At 37.6% G+C, this 17662-nt stretch overlaps 1 protein-coding gene across 1 annotated transcript; it reads right to left on the reverse strand.

Annotated features, from left to right (window-relative positions):
• Window positions 1–8088: 8088 nt before the first annotated feature.
• On the reverse strand, window positions 8089–11370 carry LOC128544169 (toll-like receptor 13). Its single transcript, XM_053514171.1, has one exon. The coding sequence runs from the start codon at window positions 11185–11187 to the stop codon at window positions 8383–8385; it is 2805 nt and encodes a 934-aa protein (XP_053370146.1). The 5' UTR covers window positions 11188–11370; the 3' UTR covers window positions 8089–8382.
• Window positions 11371–17662: the final 6292 nt, after the last annotated feature.

Below are 17662 nucleotides of genomic sequence, written 5' to 3' on the forward strand. Positions count from 1 at the left end.
ATGCAGTTTATTTTCTTCAAGTAGGAGAGTTTTTAGGTTAGATAAACCAAAGAAGGTAAAGTTTGTAAGTTCAGATATTTTATTATGACTGAGGTTCAAAATTTTAAGAAAACTTGTACTGTTAAATGTAAAATCTTCAATATGTTCAATCTCACTGTCAGTCCAGTACAGTTCCTCAAGTTCTCGTAGGCAGCTAAAATGTCTGGAACCAATTCTTATGAAATTGTTTGTAAAAAGATTTACTGTTTTGAGTTTTGTGACAAGATCACTCTGATTTTCACACAGTGCCAATGCCCTGTCCCTATTAATGCTCTCTGGGTTAAGTTTCCAATTAATCCTCAAATCTGTAAGGTTTCTCAGAATGTTGATGAATGTTAAATTAATTGCTGAAGGTAGAAGAAGACAATGGATACTAAGGCTTTTAAGCCCCAGGCATCGCTCCAGATCAGGCACAAAAGAATTGTTTGCATGGGAGAATGTTACTGTGACTGCAGTCATCGAATGTTCATGTGCGGCTTCACAGATTTCTAAAAAGCGGCTAAACTTCTCCCGCAGATAATTTATACTTAAAGTGTCAATTTTTGTAACGTCAGATTTTAAAACTTCAAATCCAGTTAAATCTATTTCTAAAAAATTAACTTTTGGGAAGTACTTCATCACTGTTTTATTGACTACTTTAACCAAACTAAGTTGGAGAATGACATTCTCAATTTCATGAAAGTTAACATCAAAAGAAGTCCCATTAGAAAAAGCACAAAGTGGCTTTGTACCAATAACTAAACTTTGAGCATATACATCTAAATAGTTTAATGACGATGACACAAATGTTAATCTGCACAACATCTCAGAAAAATCGTCTATGCCATCCACCAATTTAAGTTTTTTCAACTTCACCATCCCTTTGAACACATCTGCTGTCATGGATGAGAGTTTGCAGTTGATGAACGAAAGAGTTGTGATGTTCTGAAGGTCACTGAAAATCTCAGAGGAAAAGGAGAGATTACATAATTGTAAGCAGGTAATTTCCAGTTGTTGAAGACTCGAAAGATTTTTAAAAGCTCCAGGGAGAACAGTGGAGATTGACCCTGAAATTTTTAACTTTACAAGCTTTGTAAACCTTGAGAAAGAGTTAGGATGCAGACACAAATCCTTTGCACGATGTAAACAGAGGACCTCAAGATGAGGTGGAATCCCAGCAAGATCGAGTGCCACATTGAAGACGCCTTTACAGGATCCTGTTAGGTTACTTTTTGGACATTCATCCACTATTTTTTCATCCATGTAATCTTCAAAGACAAAGCATTTTTCAGACACCCAACACAATGTGCAAGTCAGAAGGCTCATGAAAAAAGATGAGAAAAGCTGCATGTTTTATCTAGCAAGAGATCCGACAGAAGATCAGCCTTGTTTAGTAAAGCGGTTTTGTTGTCAGTTCATTTTCAATCCCCCAAAAAATAAATTAAAAACTACAAAATATAAGAGTATAGATTCAAGCTTGTTGTATGTTTCCAAACTGCTGTCTAGTGCCTTAAACTGCTCCACTGTGTGTGCAGCTATCAGTAAAGATCAACTTCTCTGGGTTAGCACCTTTAATGTGACATTTGTTGAAGCATCAAAATAAACCAGAAACTCTTACTTCCTTTTTTTGTATTTCAGATACACAGTGTCTTCTGTAATATGTTCTCTTATTAATGCAATCATAACTGTTAAACTCGTTTATCCTGAACAATGTTCGTGTCTTCTTGTCGTGCCACAGAGTAAAATTAACACAGTAATGCACCTACACTGCTATCCACTTTGAGGCCACATCTGCGTGAAGACCACCATAGAGAAATTTGCTACTGGGACTTGACACTGAAATGAAAAACTTTTGCCAGAGGTTCCCAGAATGCCATAAACCTGCACCCAAGAAGCCAGCCTCTGGCCATTTGTCAATATACATTTACATTTACATTTAGGCATTTGGCAGACGCTTTTATCCAGAGCGACTTACAAAAAGTGCTTTAATGTTTACATAATTGGATACATACTTACACTGGGTTAACTAGGTTAATAACTAAGTGCCATTAGTCCAACACAACTAAGAAGAGGGTTTTTTTTTTTTTTTTTTCGGGGGGGAGGTTACTCCAAGTACTGGAGAAACAGATGAGTCTTGAGTCGTCGTTTAAAGATAGTCAAAGTCTCTGATGTACGGACATCTAGAGGAAGTTCATTCCACCACCTAGGTGCCAGAACAGAAAAGAGCCTGGATGAATGCCACCCTCGATCCCTGAGAGATGGTGGGATGAGGCGAGCGGTGCTGGAGGATCAGAGGGAACGTGGTGCAGTGCGTGGTGTAATTAGCGCAGAGAGGTAAGTGGGTGCTGGGCCATTTTTAGCTTTGTAGGCAAGCATCAGTGTTTTGAATTTGATGCGGGCAGCTACAGGAAGCCAGTGCAGGGAGCGGAGGAGTGGGGTGGTGTGGGAGAACTTGGGGAGGTTAAAAACGAGACGTGCTGCTGCATTCTGGATCAGTTGCAGAGGACGAATCGTGGACAGAGGCAGGCCTGCCAGGAGTGAGTTGCAGTAGTCCAGTCTTGAAATAACAAGGCACTGAACAAGCACCTGAGTAGCCTGTGAAGAAAGAAATGGGCAAATTTCTTCTGATATTGTAAAGAAGAAATCGACAAGAGCGAGTAAGATTAGCGATGTGTGGGGAAAATGACAAATGATTGTCCACGGTTACCCCAAGATTGCGGGCGGTGGCTGAAGGAGTGATTTGGTTGTTGTCCATGGATATCACAAGGTCTTGACCTGGAGATGAGTCACAAGGGATAAACAACAGTTCAGTTTTACTGAGATTGAGCTTCAGTTGATGAGCAGCCATCCAAAATGAGATGTCTGCCAGACATGCTGAGATCCGGGTGGAAACCTGAGTGTCAGAGGGAGGAAAGGAGAGAACAAGTTGGGTGTCGTCTGCATAACAGTGGTATGAGAATCCATGCGATGATATGACTTTACCAAGAGACCGGGTATAGAGGGAGAACAGAAGAGGACCAAGTACTGAGCCCTGCGGGACACCAGTAGAGAGTCTACGCGGGGCAGATGTAAATCCCCTCCATGTTACCTCATATGACCTATCTTTTAAGTAAGAAGCAAACCATTGCCACGCTGTTCCACAAATTCCAAGGCTTGTAAGAATAGATAATAGAATCTTGTGGTTCACTGTGTCAAATGGAGCTGAAAATATACCATTTTAGCAAATTGGTATGGATCTGGTTGGGGCACTCCCAAAGTCAGCACAAGGACCTGAATATATCCTGGTGCTAGTGGATTACGCCATGTGATGACCTGAAGCCATTCCACTTCGAAAGCCACCTCCAAGACCATTGCGTGGAAACTGGTGCTGCCATTCAGCTGCATAGACTTACCCAAGGAGCTGCTTACAGACAGGTACACTTTTCATGTCAAAATTAATGACAGATGTTTGTCAGGTGTAGCAGATCCCCATTTCAGTTTATCACCACCAAACCGACAGTCTGGTAGAACAAAACTCCCAGAACTGGGATCAACTACTCTTGTATAGTCTCGTTGCCACCAGGGAAACGCCACAAACAACTACCAGCTTCACCCTGTTCGAACTGCTACGCGGACGGATGCCATTCAATCTGCTAGTTGTGACAAAGGAGGCCTGAAAGGACCAAGAAATGCAATCCAAGATCAGCTGCGTGCTTCCCATAGTACAGGAGCATATGGAGAAGGTAAACACCGATCAACATAAAACCTCCACACAAGACACACAAGTTTTAGTCAGGTTATCAACTGCTCCTCTGAATGCCCTGAGCTAACTAAAAGTTCCCAGCTCATTAGGAAGGACCCTTTACAATCATTGAGGAAGTAAGGCCAGTGAACTACATCAAAAGCAACAGCTGGGTGAGTTAAACTGCTGAGCAAAACATGCTGACCTGGATGACATTAATTTGTAAAAAGCCTTTGACTTTGCGCCATCACAAAAAGAAGAGCTGATTTCTTTGACCAGTTATAAGACAAGTTTTCCACTGAACCAGGATTTACACACGTGGTGAGATATTACAGTAAAATGCCAAAAGGTATGATTGACAACGACCCTATCTAGTCCTGGGTGCCTGTCATTGCACTATCAAGTCTGTCATCATGATGCCCAATTTCGATGGGTCGCCGTGCCTTCAACCATACAGAGTCAAACGTTGACCCGCTGTCTTGAGTGAATGATCTTCTTAAATGGCTGGGAAAAGCATAATTTGAAAATTTCTATGCTGGATCTGACAAAAAGAGTACTGTACATTAAGGAATACTGGCAGTTGACACTCTGAAACCAGACTTGAAGCTGTTTGTGGACACTCTGAAACCACATTTGAAGCTGTCCCTTCACAAAAATTTGATCGGGAGGAACATCCGGTCCAGTGTTTAAAGCATGCCGTCTGTCCCCATTTTGTCTGCTTAGTAAATGTGTGATGTGAGATGTGAGATCTGTGTTTTCATTGCCGAGAGTTTGCGGTGGATTCTTGCGGCAGTTTTAAATTGCAGCTTTTTGAGTCTAGTTTTTCTGCGACTGTGTTGTTTGCGGTGGTATATCGACCTCTAAAGTATAATAAGAACTTTAATCAGGAGACCACTTAGACGTGCCTGCAAAGTAGCTGGGAGAAAGTGGAAAAAGGATAAACTAATAATTTAGTTTGAAATGTTGCAGGATGCGCTATGTAAATACCAGTTTTTAATCCTCTTAATTCCACATGATTCAGATTGTATTGCACCATCTGTAACACTATGTGAAAACTTTCTGAAATATTTTGTGGACAAGATTGCTGGTCTTAGTTTTCCACTCATTATGGTTATCACTGACCCTCCTATTGTTTCTTTTTTGCCAAGCTATCTTCCAGCAGTTTGAACTTGTTACATCTTTCTGACATAGTTAAACTGCTACGTCCTACAAACTGCCCCTTTGACAGTACAGTACATTTACTTAAAAATGTTTATGATACACTTGGGTCAAGCATTGTAACTTTGGTTAACACATCTCTCAGCTCAGGATGTGTACCAGCTGATTTTAAACATGCCACTGTGCAACCGCTTCTAAAGAAGAAGAATTTGAATTCCGCAATTTTGCCTAATTTTAGACCTATATCTAAACTCCTCTTTTTAGCAAAAATTTTGGAGAGAGTTGTTTTTAATCAACTTTAACCATTTTTAGATAAACATAGTATTTTTGAAAAATTTCAGTCTGGTTTTGAGTCTCGACATAGTACAGAAACTGCTCTTTTAAGAGTTTCTAACGATCTTCGTTTAGTTGTTGACTCTGGTAATTCTGCTGTTTTGGTCCTTTTGGATTTGACTGCGGCCTTTAATACGGTCAGCTACTTGAAGTCTTTTATCTAGACTTGAACAGTGTGTTGGTACAGTATTAAGGGCATAGCCCTTAAATGGTTTCAGTCATATTTAACAGGCCAAATTTTTTCTGTTCATTTATGTAAATTCTTTTTATCTACTTCCCTTCTTTCTTGTGGAGTTCCCCGAGAGTCCATTTTGGGCCCTATGTTGTTTTCTTTGTATATGCTCCCTTTGGGGGATACTTTTAAAAAGCCTTTTATTGTTAGCGGATGATGTACAAATTTATTTGCCTGTCAAAACAAATGATTAAGCTTAATTTTTGTCATTACATAATTGTTTGAGAGATTTAAAAATATGGTTGGATCAGAACTTTCTTTGTCTTAATGAAAATAAGACTGAGATTGTTACGTTTGGTCGTCCTGGTGATCTGGGTGCTTGTGTAGATGCACTTTACGATTTGGGAATGTTTATTCGTCCATTTACTAGAAATCTCTGTGTGATTTTTTAATGGTGCTTTTAAATTTGATAAATAGATTAGTTCTGTTATAAAAGCCAGTTTTTTTTTTCAACTGAGACTGTTGGCGAAAGTCAAGCCCTACCTTCCGTGTAAGGAATTTGAAAGTGTAATTTATGCTTTTATAACATCAAGACTGGACTACTGTAACTCTTTATATGTTAAATTGGATCAGTCATCTCTTCAGCATTTGCAGTTGGTTCAGAATGCTGCAGCTCGGCTCTTAACTGGGACTAAAAAGCTTAAGCACATTACCCCCGTCTTAGCTTCACTACCCTGGCTTCCTGTCCATTTCAGAATTGAGTTTAAGAGTTTATTATTTGTTTTTAAGATTTTAAATGAGTTGGTGCCTGTATATTTATTAGAGATTTTACATATCCGCATCCCTGTTAAGACGTCACTTCACTTGCCCCTTGCCCCTTGCACTGGATGGCGAGAGCAAAAAACACCAATCCTCATTTTACTTGCTGTTTGCTTGCTTGAATGAGGACCGTTCAGTTTCAATCCAGCATAGAGCAGAGGCACAACACGCCAACATGGGTGTCCTGTCTAGGAGCTATGCTTTTTGCTGGTAAATATGAGGTGGGTATGGCTAGGGGGAAGCCCATAATCACTTACCATTCTGGAGTCATCAACACCTTATAAAAGTAGCTTTGAAAAGGAGAGCGATTCTCCAGGTGGATGACACTGGATGTACTACTTTTCCCATGAACTTGTGGGTACATGCTAAGTATTGAAAGGGAGTTTTTTTTTCATCATTTGTATAATTGTATTACATAATTGTTTTTATTTGCATTCACAGTTGGCCTGTGAATTGTCAGACAATGTTAAACAATGTGTCAGAAAGCGAATACAGGGAACAACCTATCACAAAGTGCTACCTAAAGGTAGAAATTAGCACATTTAAGTCTTTATGCATAAATGTTCATCCCACCCATAAACCTTTCCACAATTTGTAATGTTCCAACATGACTGTAGAATAGGTTTGCTTGGAAACATTGTGATTGCATAAGTATTCACCTTCATCACCATGAACCCCCTAATTAAATTCAGGCTTCACCAACTTCCAACTAAGATTCACATAACTACTGTAGGTAAGGGGAGTGTGTAGTTAAAGTATCATCTGATTTCAAGGTTGAATACACCTGTTTTCGAGAGAACCCCAATTTTGTATGACCGCCTAAATAAATATGTTTATAAATACACAGTACTGTGCAAAATTCTTGACCTCTTCTTTTTTAGTTGGCTTCCAAAGAGCCAAATGTTCTTGTATTTTTACATTAGGAATAGGTGTTCAGGGTTCCTGAAGGATTTGTTCTTAGCTCAATCTTTTTTTGTCTCTTATTTTCAGTCTAGTCCATGCACCTGAGCAGTGACCTATTGGTCATTCAAGCATAAACAATGTCTTACCTAAGGAATGAACCTTAGGTTAGACATTGGAAGGGTGCAGATGATAACAGATGATCAGGCAGGTGATTAGTATACTGGTGATGCTGAATGCTGAGTGGTTGAAACAGACGAGAGGGGAAATGAGGTTAAGGTCATTCACTGTCAATCACTGTTAAGGTCGTTACATAAACAACCATTTTTTAAATCAAAATCTTTAAACACTTTGCAGCCTGTCACAGTAAAAGTTGCCTCTAACAGGGGCTCAAGAGTTTTGCACAGTGCTGTACAAAGTAAGCATATATGATCTATTGAAACAACATTTAATCCATTATATACAAATTAAATGAATAAAGCTAAAACTCTGGCTTTACCTGGAGGAGGCCATCTAGTCAAAGGCAGCAATAGACAAAGAGGAAGTTAGTCTGTAGAAACTGGAGCTGAAGTCTTTATTACACAAGTGGTATATACAGTGATTTTATAAAATGTATTATTATTATTATTATTATTATTGTTATTGTTATTAATCATAATCATGATTATTATCATCTCTGCTACAGTATATGACACATCACACGCATTAATTTAATGCAGAATACAAGTGGATCATATTTTAATTTGACAACTATTCATGCAAAAATCTAAAAAAAAAAAACTAAAATACCACAATAAGGCATTGCAATGATGCTGCTAATTAGTCATAACTTATAGAACAACATTTAAAAAAAAAAAAAGCAGGATGATTTCATTCAGTATAATGCTCAAAAGCAAAACGTCTACAATTCATTTCTTCAATAAATAATAAGTAAAAGTTAAATAATTTTTTTTTACCCAATTTTCTCCCTAATTTAGTTGTGTTAAATTTCTCCCCGTCACTAGGGGCACTCTCACATTAAGGCTACTACTACCACTCAGTCGGGAGGGCCGAACACTATCACTTTTCGTACCATGTGACGCCAGCTGACTGCATCTTTGCAGCAAAATGACTATACAAATATCCTTTTCACATTCACATAAAAACTATATGGGACTACAAGTACCAGAGGAATTAATAATAAACTTTTTGCCTCTACTCCTTTGGGACTTCAGGTCTTTGTGTAAAGACACATCTTCCGCTAAAACAATAACATTTTAAGTTAGGTTGCAGATTCGGGTGCGAGTTTTCTCCACAGTCTATCCCAGAATGCATTATGCAGTGCCGGGTCATGTGGCCAGTCCATGTAGGTCCGGGTCTTCACCAGCCGGGACAGTCTATGATGTACATTTAAGAGTTGATGAGAAACCTTCTCCAGGAAGACCAGAACAAGAACATCCCTGTGTTCAGCCAGCAGCCTGTACGTTGCCAGACGCATCTCCAGAGAGCACCAGGTACTCCGCAGGTAGTTGTGGCTAACCAGGCAGAGCGTGTGTCTGCTTCTGTAGAGGCTGTCCGTGATGTTCTCCACAATGTCCTTTCCTAACTCAAAGTCCCTGCTGTGCAAGCAAAGCTTGAGGGATGGGGGTCCACGTTTCTCCAGGTTGGGCAGAAGTTCATCCATCACCCAGCGCTCATCCTTCCCAGAGTAAGACACGAAAACATCAAAGTGGTAATGTCCTTTTCTGTTTGCCCTCATGGCTTCTTCTACCCAGGCCCGAGCTATGTGAAAGAAAGCCAACAGGTAATCTCCAACCAGCTGGTGGAGCAGCACTACCAGCATGAAGAACACCAGTCCCAGAGAAGTGGAGACAAAAAGGAGAAAGTCAATATCATTGAAACAGTTTTCTTGAGCGTATTTCTGCAGGAACTTGGTTTCATCCGCAGTTTTGCATGGTAACCTTTCCAATGCGCTATCACGAAAACTGACCTGAACGTTTTTTACATACTTTGCCCAGTTGGTAATCCAAGCATTGTCACAGCTACAGTGTAGGAGTGCGTCTTTTAGGATGAGATAGCGAAGGTTTTTCAGGGGCTCGATAAAGTTTTCCATTACACTGAACACATCGTCTGCATGCAAAAACATCACTTTTAGTGACTTCAGGTCTCTGCTCAAGTCTATCTCCAATAAAGGCACTGAGCAAAAGGACATATAGAGATACTCTAGATTGGACAAGTTGCGAAAAATCACATCAACACCAGACTGCTGAGACAAATCCACATTAAAGAGGATCAGACTCTTCAGGTTGACCAGTTGGTTTAAATCTGTCAAGTCCATTTGTCCTGTTTTGTGATTTGCTCTGATCATAAGATGTCTTAAAGACTTGAGGAACTGACCAGGAAAGGACTGACCACAGAGCAATTGCTCTGTCTCTGCAGTTAATTCAACAAGAGATTTGAAAAGCGTATTGTCACAATCCTGAAAAGTCACAGACTGGCCAGAAACATTGAGGCTGAGCCCCACCTGGGATTTCTTGCTCCTACTTAAAATAAGAGTCATTGGTCGTATTCCAGAGCTGATGGACAACTTAGTCAAGTTTTCAGGAAGGCTGAGGTTGATCTGGATCTTTGACGGTTCAGAGGAGGAATACTGAAAGACTCCCAAATTTACAAACTCTACAGATGTTAAAGGAAGTAAAGTCCACGTCTCAATCATAAGCAGTTTATTTTCTTGAAGTAGGAGAGTTTTTAGGTTAGATAAACCGAAGAAGGTAAAGTTTGTAAGGTGAGATATTTTATTACGACTGAGGTCCAATTTTTTAAGAAAACTTGTACTGTTAAATGTAAAATCTTCAATAAGTTCAATCTCACTGTCAGTCCAGTACAGTTCCTCAAGTTCTTGTAGGCAGCTAAAATGTCTGGGGCCAATTCTTATGAAATTGTTTGTAAAAAGATTTACTGTTTTGAGTTTTGTGATAAGATCACTCTGATTTTCACACAGTGCCAATGCCCTGTCCCTATTAATACTCTCTGGAGTAACTTTCCAATCAATCCACAATGATGTAAGGTTTCTCAGAACATTAATGAATGTTAAATTTATTGCTTTAGTTCGAAAATCACAAATCATTTTAAAGCTTTCAAGCCCCATGCATCTATCCAGATCAGGCACAAAGGAATCGGTTACATTTGGGAATGTCACAATGACTGCACTCGTTGAAAGTTTGTGTGCGGCTTCACAGATTTCTTCAAAGCTACTCAACTTCTTTCTGAAATAATTTATACTTAAAATGTCAATTTTTGTAAATTCAGATTTTAAAACTTCAAATCCAGTACAATCTATGCCTAATTTATTAATTTTCTGGAAGTATTTTATCAATGTTTTATTTATTACTTTAACCAGATTAACATAAAGATAAACATTCTCAATTTCATGAAACTTAGGATGAAAAGAAGTCCCGTTAGTAAAATTACAAGTCGGCTTTATACCAACAACTAAATTCTCAGAAAATACAGTTAAATAGTTTAATGATGATGACACAAATGTTAATCTGCACAACAAATCAGAAATGTCCTCTGTGTTGTTAATCAACCCGAGACTTTCCAACTTCACCATCCCTTTAAACACGTCTATTGTCATGGATGAGAGCTTGCAGTTGAATATCGAAAGCGTTGTAACGTTCTGAAGGTCACTGAAAATCTCAGGTGAAAAGTCAATGTTACGAGATTGTGAGCAATCAATTTGGAGTGTTTTCAGACTCAAAAGATTTTTAAAAACTCCTGGGAGGACAGTGGAGACAGAGCCTGTGATTTGTAAGAAAGTAAGCTTCGTAAACCTTGAGAAAGAGTTAGGATGCAGACACGAATCCTTTGCAAGGTGCAAACAGAGGACCTCGAGATGAGAAGGAATCCCAGCAAGATCAAACTGGACATTGGAGACACCTTTACAGTATCCTGACAGGTTACTTTTTGGACAATTACTTACTATTTTTTCGTCCATGTAATCTTCGAAGACAAAGCATTTTTCAGACACCCAACACAGCGTACACGTCAGAAGGCTCGTGAAAACAGCTGAAGAGAAAAGGTGCATGTTTTATCTTGCTGTGTCCAAGAGATCCAACAGAAGGTCAGACTTGTTTTGATGTCAGGTCTTTTTTTAACCGTAAAGATGATAATAATAATTTTTATTTCCTGAGATGATAATTCAGAGCTTGTTTTTCTTTTCAAGCCTGCTGTCTTAAAATACTCCACTGTGTGTGAAGCTATCAATAAAGATCAGCTTCACTGAGTTAACACATTTGTTATGTTTTGTTGGCGCATCAAAATAAAACAGAAACTCTTACTTCCTCTTTTCTCCTTTACATATGCAGATACACAATGTCCTCTTCGAAACTGTATGTCTCTAAGGAATGCAATCATAACTGGCAAACTTTTTTAGACTGAACAACTTATGTTTTTCATTCTCAAGTCAGATTAATAAAGTATTTACAAATACTTAAAGTTCCATTCTTTAAATCATACACAGATGTCACCAGATGTTCATCGTCCTATACAGTATGGTTGTAGAAAAGGTACAGTGCATGTGATTTTTCATTTAAAACACTTTTATTTTTACAATAGACAACGCAGCCTTATACAAATCTGGATACAGAGGCAGAGGCAACTGTGGTAAGGAGAAACTGAAGTGACATGAGGAAGAAACCTGAAAACCAGCCTTAAATGAGTGTCCATCTTTATTACCTAGAAGTCCTGGAGTTTTAAAGCTTCTGCATTTCCATATCTATAGGGTTTGTTATGTTTTTGAACAGGTATTCTGGTAATTGTGTGTCAGGCTTGCTTCAAGGTACTGGTATCTAGCCTTTGTTTAATGTTACTGTCCCCCGCTCCTCAGGCTTTTAAATGCCTCCCCCCTAAAAAAAAAAAAAAAAAAAAAACCCAAGAACTGTTGAGAAACAAAATAATTGACATGTATTAGTCTGGAAAGGGTCTCCATTACTTTGTGACCTCAAACGCAACCGCACAGCAGGTCGATAATTTGAAACACACCAGCAACACCAGCACGTCTGAATGGCTCAACAAAAAAAAAGCACAACATGTTTGGCTTGGCTTGGCTTGGCTTGGCCTAGTCAAAGTTCGGACGTAAATCGGATTAAGATGCTGTGGCATGACCTTAAACAGGTTAGCCCTTCCAATATGGCTGAATTAAAACAATTCTGCAACGAAGAGTGGACCAAAACTCCCGCACAGCAGTGTGAAATACTCATTGCCAGTTGTTGCAAATGTGTGATTGCAGTTGTTGCTGCCAAGGGTGGCATAACCAGTTATTGGGTTTAGGGGCAAAAAATACTTACTCACATAGTACATAGATCGGGACAGTGTTTTTCCTGTAATAAATTAAATAAATCATCATTTAAAAACTGCATTTTGTATTCACTTGGGATATTTTTTTGAAATGATGTGAATCATTTAAGTGTGATAAATATGCAAAAATCAGGAAGGGGCAAATACTTTTTGAAAGCTCTTTATGTGGAATCGAGGCTTGTCCTAAAGAAATAGTTTGGATTTTTTTTTAGGTCTTTTAGATTATCCTGCTACTTGTATGCAAACCGTAGTACAATGTGGGTGCAATGTGATTCCACAACCCCTGTTCCATTCCAAACTTCAGCTGACACTCGTATAAACCTTCTAAAGTCACATTTAACTAAATTGAGTTCACTTAAAAAATCTTTGAAATCTGTTATGTATTAAGGGGGGCCTAAACTTGTGCATAAGACTGTAGCTAGTTAGTAAAAGAAAAAATTTAAGATTAAAATTGAGATTAAATGAGAATTTTTTTTTATTCGAAAGCACTTAAAAACCCCCACACTTTTAGACTTTTAGGAATCATAGTTTCTCGCTTACATTTTGACTTTTCCCTGTTCTCCTCGTGTATTGCAGTCCTGTTTATGATTTCTAGAGGCTTCTGAAAGTCAAGCAGGTTAGGACACTAAATACCTGGTGGACTGGGCAGGCTAAGACCAGAGGAATGTTTATGGATCCTGTCTTGCCATGTCCATCCAGTTACATTTGCCCATTTACCCAGAGTATTTGGATTTACTGCACTATTTATGCATTTTGTAATACATTTTTCATGAATATTTCACAGTCCTACTCACCGTGGAGGGTTCCAGAAGCAAAACCACATGGTTTGAAAAAGAAGTGAGAAAAACAAAAATGACATCAAACTCGTACTTCCTCTTCTAAGTCCCTGAAATAGAATCAATCATGGACCACGCCAAACACTACACACTACACTGGCTGACTCCAGCTTCCTTTTACACTGAGATACAGTACCACTATCTTCTACTGTAGCTGTTAGTTATTATCCATTATTCTACAACGTTACAGTATGTTTTCTGACATGCTTTTTTTTTATCATGTGCCTTCTTCCCATCGTCTGTATGGGCTCAAAGAACAGTGTGGAAGAGAAAGTAGGTTATGCACAGAATGTCTGAGGCATCACCTAGATTTGAACTGACCTTCTGCTGATGAAGGGCCAAGTGTATTTCAATTGCAACATTTAGAAACCCAGCTCAAGTTAAGTTTTTTTAGGCAATATTTTTAGTGCATGTTTTTTTGTACATGCACACTGAAAATCCATCTGAATAAAAAGTGAATTTTGCATAACAGGTGATATTTAAGGTAGCGATAAACCAGGGGGTGATTTACTTTAGATAGTTTGTAGCTGCTATAATGTAAGTGATAGCAGGAATTGAATTGTTTAGTGGATGTTCCACAGTAATTCTAACAGTTATAAAAAATCTTTCACTGTCTGGTTGGTGGTTGTTGTGTGAGGGCAGAGAGCGGGCTGCTAAGTGGGAATAGGCAGAGGAACTTAAGGTTATTCTTTAAATAGATAAAAAAATTGCTAGAGTTGAAACTTTGCTGTCATACTGTATAAGAGGATTAAAAGACTCCAGCATACCTCATGATGTTTTATTTCTTATTTATCTGTTCATTAAACCACTTATAGAAAGGTTCTGACAGAGTGACCAGAAAGAGTTTAGAAAAAAAAGAAAAAAAAAAAAAAAAAATATATATATATATATATATATATATATATATATATATATATAATTTCAAGATGTTTCGCGAGACCTTTCTTACTTTTTTAAAATACTTTTTTAGAAATACTGAATGATTTCGTACATAATTATGCAGACTTGATAAACATATATAACAAAATTGGTACACACACTACCGTTCAAAAGTTTGGGGTCACTTTCTAACTCCATGATGGTTCCTGGTTTTTATTTCTTTCTACATTGTAAAGGAATGCTTAAGGCGTCCAAAAAATGCATTAATCTCCTTTGAACAGTTAATGGTGAGATGTTTCTGCTACTTCTGCTCTGTAAAGACTTCATAACACCTCTAATCTGAGGTGCTGGTTGTTAATTGGTCATTTTTCAGGCTGATAACTCTAAATGAACTTCTTGTCTGTGGCAGAGGTAGGTTTTGGTCTCGCCCTCCTGGGACGGCCTTCATGAGAGCCAGTTTCATTATGGTGCTTGACGGATTTTGCAAATGCACTTGACAATACTGTTCTTGCAAGAACTATTACAGAAAGTCTGACCTCTGTGTCTTAAAATAACAACTAACTGTTGTTTTTCTTGTTGCTACGTAATTACCTAATTCCATATGTGTTATTTTATAGTTTTGAAATCCTCAGTATTGTTGTAGAATGTAGAAAATAAATCACTAAACAAAAACAAAGAAATTTGCAATTGTTCTAAAACTTTTGAACGGTAGTGTATATATTAAAAACAGGTAAAGTTAAAGGCACATTTATTTAAACACAAAAATGTGCAAAAATGAACATATACAAAAAAATAAATACACACACACACACACAAATCCCACAGGCGCTACCACAATAAAATCAGTTCCTCATTAAACCAAGAAATAAACAAACAGGACACGTATTGAAAATTTTGGCAAGAGCTTTTATAATTTTTATTGATTTTCATAAGCTTTTCTTTTTAAATGTACTTTTTTCTTTATATTTTTTTGTACCATTTCATGTGTTTTTATTTTCCCTATTTGTAATGAAGACTTTTTTTTTTTTTTTTTGTTAATCAGGTAAGTAAGCATTCACCTTCAAACATTCGTACCTTCAACAGGATAATGTTTTAAGTCTCGGTTTTTCTCAAACTTTGTTAAATTATTAGTTTATTAATCTTTTTCTTTACATGTTTCAAAAATATAAAAAGTAAATAATAAACATTCCATTGAAATATATTTTTATACAGTTCTGTTGTGTGTGTGTTTTTTTTTTCTTTTTTTTTTTCAAAACATATTATGACATTAAAACTGTGTCCAGCATCGGTCTTAATAGCATAAACCCTTTTTCGTTTGGATAACCGTCTTTCTCTTGCAGTTCTTTCTTTCTGTCTTCTCAACTGTATATGAAAGGGATGAATGGAAAAAGCACCAAATTTATCAGCACAAATATTTCAGCATTGATTATTATGTTTGTTAAATTTTTGCCTATTAGTGCAAAATAAAATGAAATGAGAATTGTTAGAAATAAAATGCAAACTCCTAATGCAGTGTGTAAAATATACAGAGGCACATGTATGGTTAAATGATAATAAAATCAATAATAAAAAAAAAACATTTCTTCCTTTTTCCAAATCTGCTCAAGAGAACGACTGAGAAGAAGAAGAAGAAGAAGATGCAGAAAAAGGCGAAGAAAAAGACGGTTACCACATTCTGGCCATTTGCAAATAATTTGAGACTTTCATTTTTTTTTATCCCGTGCATGCAGTATAATTCAATCTCAAACAATATGAAAGAAAAACACAAGAACAAGGGATGCAAAAGAGCTTCTTTCTCAAAAATAGAGAAGAACATGAAGCAGAGGAGAGAAGGACGAGGAGGAATGCATACAGGAAAGAGAGAAAGAGTGGGTGCTTTATTTTTATTTATTCATCTATCTTTTTCCTCTAGTCCTCTCTGATATGTTACATATTTAGGCTTCGAGGAAATGTATGCACATGATGATCTGAGTGCTGTATTAAGCCATGTGTGTGTGTCTGTCTGTCTGTGTGTGTGTGTGTTTTTGGGGCAGGGGCGGGTAATTTCACTTCGTTTCTCAATCAAAAACCCACACACATACGAACAAAGTCGTTTCTATATAAAGCTCTGTCTTGTCAATGTTGGGGAAAATGGATTTCTTTCTCATGAAGGCAGGACTTTTAAACACAACAACAAAGGATCATTAAAATTAAGACATAAGGACGAAACGAATCGAAATTATTGCTTAAACTGGATGGCATGAACAGAAACTGTTTTTTTCCGCGTAGCCTCAGTAAGGAGCGCTGCCTCACTTCCTGTGTCACAGGTCATCTCAGGATGAATAAATGTGAAAATAGCTAAACGGCACCATAATTATTTTAACCTGCTGATCTTCGGTAAAGATCCAGCGACGGCATCTGGTGTTTCGTGTCGGTGGTTTTATTCATTAACTATTAATATATATATATATATTTTTACATAGCCCTTTTAGCAGCTTGACCTGCACTCTCCTCCAGCTCCTCCTCCTGTGGTTCATCTGCTTTTCAACAAGGAACTGTCCGCTAACTCGGCCTGAGAATGATGCCGACCCTGCATAGGTAGTTTCAATGTACTGTACGTCAATATGCAGTACAGAAGGTCACATTAAATACATCATCGGTCCAGTTTGCATTCCCACTCTCTCACCTTCCTGGAGCCCAAAATATTGTTCATAATAAAAGAAACGGGCATGTGACGTAGGAACCAACATCCCGGTCTTTAATCCATTTAAACCTGAACACGTTTCCTATTAAACTGCACTCGGTAAAGAAGCAGCATCCTTTCATTTACATCTCATCACCTCTTCCACCTCAAAGTTGCCAAGGAAGACCGGAATAATTTCAGATTTCGAATTTCGTTAGGAGAATCAAATACTGTCAATCACAGAATGAGAGCAGTGTTTAGCTACTGTACTGTATGGTCTGAATGTAATCGTGGCCATATTTTGGCATTTAAAGCACTTTAGGGTTGGGAAGGAACAGAAAACAGACTGAAAAAAAGTCATTAATTTATGGTATTGCTCTTACACATCAGCGGTTGCTACCGTCTTTATTACTGTATTGAAATGATTAGGAGATTAGATGGAAATGGAATGCATGGGATCATATAGGATATAACAAAAAAAAAAAACAATCATAATCAAAATATACTCCTAATCTCTTGGAAATGCTGCTTCGCTAGCATGGCTACTATTTTAGCGCAAAAAAAAAAATCAAAAATCAAAAAACAAAAACAAGAACTGAAAGAAATGAAATGCATGAATTCCAAAACCTCAAAAGACACTTTACTGTGAAGAAGTCTTAGGTCACTGAAGAAAATTATATTTAAAGCAACTGTTTATTAATTATTTGTGGAAAATTGTGGAAATGATTGCTGAAATGTTATTTAATGCAGTAATATCATGTGTTTTCTGGTTTCTACCTAATATCGTCATTAATAAAAAAAAAAACTCTAGCCAAACTTATAAATTT

The sequence above is a fragment of the Clarias gariepinus genome, chromosome 16 (genome assembly GCF_024256425.1).
Source record: "Clarias gariepinus isolate MV-2021 ecotype Netherlands chromosome 16, CGAR_prim_01v2, whole genome shotgun sequence".
Taxonomy (NCBI): domain Eukaryota; kingdom Metazoa; phylum Chordata; class Actinopteri; order Siluriformes; family Clariidae; genus Clarias; species Clarias gariepinus.